Raw genomic sequence first — 10,000 nt, forward strand, 5'->3', positions numbered from 1 at the left:
CGTGTGCTGGCTGCATTGTGAAGAACCGTCCTGGAGCTGAAAGAGAAAGAAAAGAAAGGTAGAGGTGAAAAACGAGTGGAACGAGTGTCGCTCTGTCTCTCAGTCACTGTGCTCTGAACTGAAATAAATCTGGACATGGGAGAAACTGTATAACCCTCCTGCCCCTCCACACACACACACACACACACACACACACACACACACACACACACACACACACATACACACACACACAGAGTACCCTGTCATAACACAATCTAAAATTACATGCACTTACATGCCTCAGAACTTAAATCGTCTCTCATCATGGAGTCAAAACTTTTCTACCTGTGTGTGTGTGTGTGTGTGTGTGTGTGTGTGTGATTAGTTTCAATGTTACCATGACAACAAGATGCATGTGATTGGACTTTTATAACACCATCAGTGGTATCTAACACTACACTGCTAGCTGACATGCTACCTTCACACACATTTCAGTACTTACACAGCGTGTGCTCCATCTTTTACTTTGTTTACAGTAAAAATAATTTAATTATAGTTTTAAATCCAGCGCTGATAACGATGACAGCACTGTTTCACTTAGCAGTTAGCTAGTACTCTCAGGCCTGAGGTCATTTTTCAGCTTATAACAACATTTAGCCAACTGAGCTAACATTTATTTATAAAACTTAGCAAAATCATTTCTTCATATTAAAATTTAAATAAAATATAAAAATTTTAATAGTCATAAAAATAGTAATAAAAAAGCCAAAGTTGGGGATATTTTTGGTGTAAAATTCAGCGGCGTGACGTGTCACTCACGAATCGGAGTCGAACCTTTGAGTCGGCAGTTTGATTCTACAGATTAACGTAAGCGCTGAGCAGTGGGAGTCGACTCACAGAACCGAAGAGTCGTTTTAGTGATCCAATATTAAGTCATTAGAGTTTATTTTCTAAAAGAGAATGAGCTGAGGATTAAATACATTTATCCGAGTAAAATTAGCCATTATAGCATTTAAAAATAATAGTGAGGTAAAAAAAAAAAAAGTTGAGAGAAATATTACGCTAAGATAAAGTAAAGCAATATTTCTATTTAAACACACACACACACACACATACATACACACACACTTACCTCCATGCTGTGTGATGTCACCATTTGTAGAATTTTCAGAAATATGTTTTCCATCTGCAACATAAACATCTCCATATTAAGATAAATTTACACCTGATTCATTATTATTATTATTAGTAGTAGTAGTAGTAGCAGTGTGAATAAGTCCGTATTAAAATGTAAATAATTTTTATTTAAACCTGCCACTGCTCTGCTATATCCTACCAGTATATTGTTAATTGGACTATTAAAGCCAGGAGAGGGAGAGAAAAATAGAAGAAAACCAGAAGAAATTGTTAAATTAAAAAATATATATTAGGCAAATATGCATGTGCCCATCAACCCCTAAACACAATTGGTCAATAAACCAGTCAATCAAAATCTAAAAAGATTGAAATATAGGGAAAAAATGGAAATTTATATACATACACTATGCGTGAACTCATACATACATATATATAAATATATATAATCATCACTCAGTGGTGTTTTAGGTCGTTTTTGTGGGTCAGGAACATATTGCAGGTTTCTAGGTGATTGAATTGTGGATTTGGATTTTTAAAAGTTATTTAGGAAATGTTTATATTATCAAAAGTATTTACTTCTGAATTCACAAATATGATCATGAAAGGAGCAGGAGAAGGTCCAGTTCATTATAACAGTCCTTCTCCTGTCTGCACTAGCCAGCTGTGTCACCAGTATGTGTTGTCATGTGGTCATTTGTCTGTCTGCATGCCTGTCTGTCTGCATGCCTGTCTGTCTGCATGCCTGTCTGTCTGCATGCCTGTCTGTCTGCATGCCTGCCTGTCTGCCAAAATACAGAGTAACTCGAAACACAAGCAGACACACAGATATAAACCCACTGTACTGCACTTACACTGTACAATCACAACAATACCTACAACTAAAGTAAATATAGACAAACAGACTGGTTTGAACACACGCACACACACACACACACACGCACACACACACACACACACACACACACACACACACACAGACACAATGCTCATACCGTTTACCGCACTGCCATGATGAGTGTTTGTGCGAGTGTAGTGCCAGATGAACACAGCCAGTCCGATCAGCGGAATCCAGGAGAGCAGATGAACACCAAACACCAGCAAATCCAACAAACACACACCCATCTCACTCACATCCCGAATACACACTCACACCTCCACCACACTGCTTTCGTTACTCACTCCAGAATGACACAGCACGATGTCCATGAACAGAGCTGATCAGTATTATTAGAGCTGACCTCACATACAGTACGCTACACTATCACCCTCTTCTACACGCCCAACATTCCCTCCTGCCTCCTACCACCTAAACTACCTCCAGACCAAACACCACACTAACATTCTCCTCCAGTGTTTTCACTCTAATGTCTCTCACTTGGAATGCACGCATAAGTGCAGATGTTTGCACTTAAACGTTTCACTTCCATGACTATAAAACAGAAATGTAAATTTTCAGCTGTTCCACAGGAATAACGTTCCAGGAGAAAATCTTCCCAAAGCTGCTCTTATGGAATTTTATCTTTAACTTTCACACACAGCAAAAATAAATAAATAAATAAAAAGTAGATCTGGTTACTTTACAAATTCATGCAGGTTGTGTGATATCCTTGCACCATCAAAGACACACAACAGAAACGGCAGTTCCATCTCTGGACATGTTCACAGCTTCATTTCTACACAAACCTTTAACTCTATCATGTTTTAACTATGAAAATAAAAGCATGATTCCATGCAGCCACACTATAATTAATACGAGTAATTAATAATCACTGTCTATGTGTGTCAGTAAAACGAGGTGACAGAGTGATGAAGTTTCTCGGGTTGATTATTTCACTTTATTCCTCTTATATCACAGCAATTTACCAGTGATTATTTTATTTATTAATTAAAGAACAACAAGATGTACCTTTTATCCATTTATTGTTTATATTTAAATGTTTTAGAATGTCATCTCTTTTCATGACGTGTGTGTGTGTATGTGTGTGTGTGTGTGTGTGTGTGTGTGTATGTGCGTGTGTGTGTGTGTGTGTGCATGTGTGTGTGTGTGTGTGCATGTGTGTGTGTGTATGTGCATGTGTGTGTGTGTGTGTGTGTGCGTGTATGTGCGTGTGTGTGTATCTGTGTGTGTGTGTGTGCATGAATGTGTGTGTGTGTGTGTTTGCATGTGTGTGGGTGTGTGTATGTGTGTGTGTGTGCGTGTGTGTGTGTGTGTGTGTGTGTGTATGTGTGTGTGTGTGTGTGTGTGTATGTGTGTGTGTGTGTGTGTGTGTGTGTGTGTGTGTGTTTGCATGTGTGTGGGTGTGTGTGTGTGTGGGTGTGTATGTGTGTGTGTGTGTTTGCGTGTGTGTGTGTGTGTGTGTGTGTGTGTGTGTGTGTGTGTGTGTGTGTGTGTGCTCAGCTAGAGGGCAGACTCTACAACAAATTCAAACATTTTCTATTTCAGTGTGTGTGCATGAGAGCTAAACCAACATTCTTTACATACATGTCCATCTACGAGTGCACTCAGAGGAGCACAGGAAATAATCCCCTCCCATGTCCTTCACGTCGAGTACCAGCTGCGACCCTCTGCCAGAAGATATAAAGTGCCAAGGTGCAAATTAAAAAATTAGTTTCTGCTGCTTCAATAAAGATTTAAAATAGCAGTTGTGTGAAACTGTGCGATTCTTTTAGACTGTGTAACTATAGTGAGATGTGCATCAGCAGTGAGGCTGTGCAGTAATGACCTCATTATGAGACTGTGTGGGATCTGCGGGACTGTACAACAGTTATGGTGAAATAACAGGATTGTTTTTGTCTTCAACACCAGTTTGGAAGTTTTGTTAAAGTAAATTCCAAGCCATAATCATATTTCTTCGTGTCATTTCTCACCATGGAATGTAGCACTGGATTATATATTTACTTTGATTGAGCACAGGGTGACATTTACTGCATTTACCGTGTTTAGCAGATTCTCTTATAGAGAGTGATTAGAGAAGTGTTTTTACTCTCCATTAATGCTATAAACATCATTCAGTAGATTGCTCAAGTCTTGATGCTAATTCGGTCTTATTAAAAGGCCAAGAGAGACGTTGAGCCACAAACTAACTGTACTACCGCACACATTACCACACAAAGCTACCTGTAACAACAATGAAAAACACAAACACCAGTTAATCTAGTTCCCTAACTTCCTTCCCAGCCAACACACCCCTTCTGATGATTAGCTGGATTTCCAGAAGTGTGATGGACATTGGTTAATGGACTTTAGTTTCAGAAGAGGAATAAACCACTGGTGGTGGGGGAGAGGTGTACTCAGCTTTGTTAGCTGTGGAGAAGGGATGTAGTTTTGATGTGATATGTCACAGTCATGTAGGTGGTTTGGAGGAAGTGCACATACCTTCAAATAGCAGGAGGGGATTTCTGATTGTTGGTTGATCTCAGGTATTTCAATAGTCACAGATGCTATGGTGATTAAGCAGCTTCTGATGGAAGATTGAAGATATAGGGCCCAGTTGATGATCTCTTCTAGACCAAGAAACTTGGGCGAGATGGTGACCAGAAATGAGATGTTCCCTTGCTTTGTGGAACAGCGGAGGAGTACAGTGGGTCAGCCAGTGGGTTAGCCATCTAACACTGAAGAAAAGGTATGAAGGGCCTCTCTATTATAGAACCTTTCTTTGCATCAGTGAAGCAAATTGTCTCTCTTTTATCAGTTTATCCAGACAAATTGTCTATGGTCCAGTGTCTATCGCAACCAGCCAGCTCGGTGAGAACACAGACCTGGAACCCTTTGCAGAAAGCTGAGATGTGTGCTGGATCATACCACCGGCTGCCTGCTGCAAGCATCATGAACCCTAATTTATAATGTGGTTCTGGTCCCTAGCTTTAAGGAAAGGAGACATTCTCTTCTTCCCTGCATTTAGATGTTGGGAAAGAGACAAATCTATTACATGTATGGATAAGTTCACTTCCTTGAGACTCTACTGCAATAGTCCAGGTTAGTGCTTTGCCCATAAGCAGCGAGAACAGTTCAGAGGGAAACCTTGGCATTTTGCAGAATCTCTGTCATATTCCTCAGTCTGTGCTCAGGAGTCGATTCCTCTGGCAGAAGAAGATGCGGGAGTTAGCTGCTGTAAGCATTTAGACAGCTTGTCCGGTGTGGCGAGGATGGCAGCAAACAGCTGTTGTTCCCCGATGACACTTCCTTCAGCAGACAGCACTTTAGGTAACATCCGTAAGTTGGTGAAGTCTTCTGTCAGGAGCTCGGACAATATTTGAATGCAAATCCAGGGTTTATTAAAAGACCAAGCGGACCATCCAAAAAGGCAAAGTAAACTCAAAGCAAACACATTACACTAAACAAGGACTAACTCATAAATAAAAACAACCCTGAGTCAAAACCAGAAGAGTAAGACTTTGTCTGAATGCACGAGTGAGACTTTGGAATGATCTGAAATATGCTGAAATAAGCTATAGAGGAGTACAACAGTGATTTCAATCCCTCTAATTCACCTGCACTTGCCAGATTCTTCTGGATCAAAACAAGGATGGAGGCATTCAGCTCTGCATCAACTACAGGGGCTTGAACCAAGTCATAGTAAAATACTGGTACTTATTACCCTGAACCCCATAAGCACTTTAGTAGCTTCAACATGTGGTCTCAGGGTCACCTACAACCTGATACACACTTGTGACGGGGACAGATGGAAAACTATGTTTAGCATCACCTCTGGTCACTGTGAATATTATATAATGCCATACTGACTGCTCAATTTGTCATCTGTGTCTCAGGCATTTATTACTGATATATTATTAAATGGTAAAATGGTAAATGGCGCACTTATATAGCACTTTTATCCAAAGCGTTTTACACTGTGTCTCATTCACCCATTCACACACACACACACACACACACTAATGGTAGCAGAGCTGCCATGTAAGGCACTAACTTGCCATTGGGAGCAACTTGGGGTTCAGTGTCTTGCCCAAGGACACTTTGTCATGTGGAGTCATGTGGAGTCATGTGGAGTCATGTGGAGTCATGTGGAGTCATGTGGAGTCATGTGGAGTCATGTGGAGTCATGTGGGCCAGGAATTGAACTGCCAACCCCACAATTAATGGACAACCCGCTCTACCACCTGAGCCACAGCCGCCCCATGTCTTATCATGCTATAAAGGTCTTTAAGGCCTTTAGAAAGTCCCGGGCCTCAGTTTTTTCTTCGCTCATACCCTCGGTTATACCCTCGGTTATACCCTTTGTTATACCTTCGTTTATACCCTCGTTTATACCCGGTTCTACAATGTTACATATTGTAATCAAGATCAGGTCTCACCTTAAGGTACTTAAGGTACTCTGGATCTCTATGAAGAAAGGTATAAACCTGTCTGTATTTTTTATATCACACTGGGTTGTTTTTATTTGTTTTGTTTCGTTATTTTTACATTTATGCCATTGTATAATTTTGGTGATACTTTACTACAAGCCTATTGATAAAAAATAAATAAAATAAATAAAAACATACGTAAAATGTACAATCATTGTAAAGTAATTATCTTTTAATTAATTATCATTTTTAAGTGCATTATATGGCCAAAAGTATGTGGACACCTGACCATCACACCCATATGTGGTTCTTCTCCAAACTGTTACACAATGTTTAAACCGCACAGTCGTAGAGAACGTCTCTGTACACTGCAGCGTCACACTTTTTCTTCACTGGAACTAACCAGTGTTAGTCCAGTCCTGTTCCAGCATGATGATACTGGGCGGATTGGGAGGTTGATGTTGACACTCTCTTTAGAGATTATAGTGATGATTTATTCAGTATTTCAATCTTGTACACACTGTCATGCTGTTTTTATTAATTTCAGCATTTAGGGCCTAATTGGAGGAATATGACACTTCCCTAATGGCCGTGTTGTATATAATGAGACGCACTGACAAAAGCAAAGGGCAGAAAGTACAGATGCAGATCTGTGATTGACAGCTGTCACTCTTCATCTGTGATTAAAGGGTTATGGGGTTCAGCACTGTCACCTATAGGCACACTGTGTGTGTGTGTGTGTGTGTGTGTGTGTGTGTGTGTGTGTGTGTGTGTGTGTGTGTGTGTGTGTGTGTGTATTTATAGACATACAGTGGTTCTAGAATTTTCTATATATCTGCATAAGTATGACATAAAGCATCATCAGATTTTCCTAAAGTAGATAAAGAACCCAATTAAACAGATGAGACACAAATATTATACTTGATCATTTATTTACTGAGGACAATTATCCAGTTGTATACATATCCATTATATACAGTTGTGCCCAAAAGTTTACACACCCCTTACAGAATCTGTTAAATCTTAATACTGTTAACAAAATAAGAAGGATCATAAAAATCCCATGTTGTTTTTTATTTCGTCCTGAATAAGATATCTCACATAACAGCTGTTTGTCATTTAAACTCCGCATGTCGTATTGTTCATTGTGAAGTACTGCGTGAGTGTTACCACCATACCAAGCCTTTATTCCTCGTTTACGTGCCGGAGTTTTGATTCTATTCTCGTCCTCGTTATTTGATTCTTGCTCAGTCTCGTTTATGCCTGTTTGCAGATCACATGACCCTTTGCCTGTTTTTGACCACGCCTGTGTTTCACATTTTCTGCCTCTCTTTAATAAAGCTCTTTTCTGCACTTGCAGCCGTCCTAACCTACTTTAGGTGACACTTATACATATCTATTTAGGACACATTATCTGTTCATTCTGAATAATGTACTTGTATTCTACATTCCTAACACACACGAATGCCTGCTAACCCAGAGGAAAGAGACCAGGACCACTAACACTAACCACTGCATGATTCATTCCTGCAGATGATCATCAAAAAAACAAAACAAACAAAAAAACGCTTCAAAATCTAAATATTTTCAGCTCTTTTTGTTTCTTCTTTCCTTAATTATTCAAACAAGCAAGATGAAAATATATTAAAAAGCGCAGACTCACCAATGACTTTTTCCTCTAATTTTTGTAATAAGCTACACACCCTGTCTCTTCCTGGACATTACACTGTACATCACTTACAAAATGTAATGTAATTGAACCGTGGGAATTCGGAATCAGGAAATAGTGTCAAATGTCTGAGGGGTGGGGTTTATGTGGGCTGGAAGATGGAGCAAAGAGAAGCGTTAGACCGAGGAAGGACAGAGCACAGAACTGAGAATAGAGGATGAAAGTGAGACTAAACCGTGTGTGTGTGTGTGTGTGTGTGTGTGTGTGTGTGTGTGTGTGTGTGTGTGTGCTGTTCTGCATGGGTGTGTTGTGTGTGTCGTTCTGATCAATACAGTGATTGGATTTTGGCTAATTGGCTAATTGAAGGTCAAAGAAAGGAAAAGCAGTAAATTATCCCTCTGCGTCTCTTACTCACCTTCCACCCAATTTATTATTTACGAGTGTTGTCTGTCTTGTTAGTGTTCAGGACACAGCACAGTAAATGCAAACAGAAACAGGCATGCCAGCATAACCTCGGATAATTGCTTTCTTCCTGTGTGTCTCCCTGTCGTCCTCCGTCTCTCGCTCTCTTTCTCTCTCTCTCTTTCTCTCTGTCTCGATTCCTTCCAAAAGCATTAAGGATGAAAACAGCAGCGTGAGGACGTCCTGAGACTCATTCTGCTCACACCACATCTGTTAATCCATCCATCCGTCTGTCCACTGAGGTTTACCTTCTCCGCCTCTGATCGAGCGCTCTACTGGAGCGTGAGGACGAACCTCACTTCACTCTCATCTCTAAACTGTCTGAGATCATTAGATGAGGTTGTCCCACTCTTCACTAATCGGTTCTACTTATGGACCAGGAACATCCAGTTACAGCCTGTAAATCTTAGGGAAAGCTGTACAGGAAGTCCTGCCCTTTAATTAAAAAAATCTAAGCAGGAAAATATCCTGTCCATCAGGTTCATGCACAGGCTTGGCACTCTCTGTTTTTGATTAGTCTTATAAAATCTTATAAAAGCGTTTATTCTTCCATTTTCTCCTCATATGGGGTCGTATTCAGAGCTAGCCACCAAAAGCTACGTCAGTATTTATGTGGGGAAAGTTTCTGGTGTTCAGAGTCTGCTTAAGTGCTGCTTATGTGGACCACCACATTTACTCACAAACACTCACCTTTAAACCTGAAAATAATCAGGGACAGAAAATACAGACTTCAGAAGGAAATAGTGTGTGTGTGTGGGGGGGGGGGGGGGGGGGGGGGGGTTGCTGTCACATAAACGTGAGAGAGAATTTAAAACTGAACAATAAAAGACTAATATGATGACGTGAGTGAGAAGATTGTGATTGTTGAAATAAATGTTACAGGAGTCTCGTATGTCACAGATATATTACTGCACGCATAGAGCGCGCTGTAATTCTCACATTAATCACGGGTGTAATTGAACAAAATGGCTTCCACACTCATTATTCAGCAGCACAGAGAATAGCACCTGATCCAGCGCACACTGATATTTTAAATTAATTTATATATACGTATATATATAAATATATCATATGCACAGTTTAATGGAGCCTGTGTAGTTCCTGTATGCTGAGAAACCATGTGCTGTTCACTATTTTAGGTTTTTAGAGTTTTGTACCATTTTGATTTCTAAAAGCATTTTATAATGCAATAGAAAAGAGTTCCAGTGCTTCACATTAGAAGGTACAGAGTACACATAACGCGCCGTATCAGACACTGTAATAATATGTCCGTCATTGTTACCATAGAAACAGCTGTAATGGAAGTTATGGGTTATCAGAAGTTTGAGGTATTTTCTCAGTCCTGAGGCTCTGATAGTGGTGCTGCAGTGAAAGGGGAAAGCGTGGGATTGTGATGTCACTGTAATGAATAAACAGGTTAATACAGTGGTTTTGTTTTAAGTAAGA

The 10,000-nt window shown here is 40.0% G+C and overlaps 1 protein-coding gene across 2 annotated transcripts in view; it reads right to left on the reverse strand.

The window, feature by feature from the left end:
* The window catches only part of pfkmb (phosphofructokinase, muscle b), a 24,108-nt gene extending 21,757 nt beyond the window's left edge, over positions 1-2,351 (reverse strand). Inside the window, exons 1-3 of one of the 2 annotated variants that reach the window (XR_008397227.1) lie at positions 2,112-2,351; positions 1,115-1,168; positions 1-36 (exon numbers count right to left, since the gene is read on the reverse strand). The exon at positions 1-36 is cut by the window's left edge and continues 66 nt beyond it. Coding sequence is in view for 1 of the 2 variants with exons in the window: in XM_053683761.1 (XP_053539736.1) it covers positions 1-36; positions 1,115-1,168; positions 2,112-2,241 (220 nt within the window). In the remaining variant the exon portion in view is untranslated. The remainder of the gene's footprint in view (positions 37-1,114; positions 1,169-2,111) is intronic. The other variant, XM_053683761.1, reaches the window with a different exon arrangement.
* Positions 2,352-10,000: the final 7,649 nt, after the last annotated feature.

The sequence above is a fragment of the Ictalurus punctatus genome, chromosome 11, assembly GCF_001660625.3.
Source record: "Ictalurus punctatus breed USDA103 chromosome 11, Coco_2.0, whole genome shotgun sequence".
Taxonomy (NCBI): domain Eukaryota; kingdom Metazoa; phylum Chordata; class Actinopteri; order Siluriformes; family Ictaluridae; genus Ictalurus; species Ictalurus punctatus.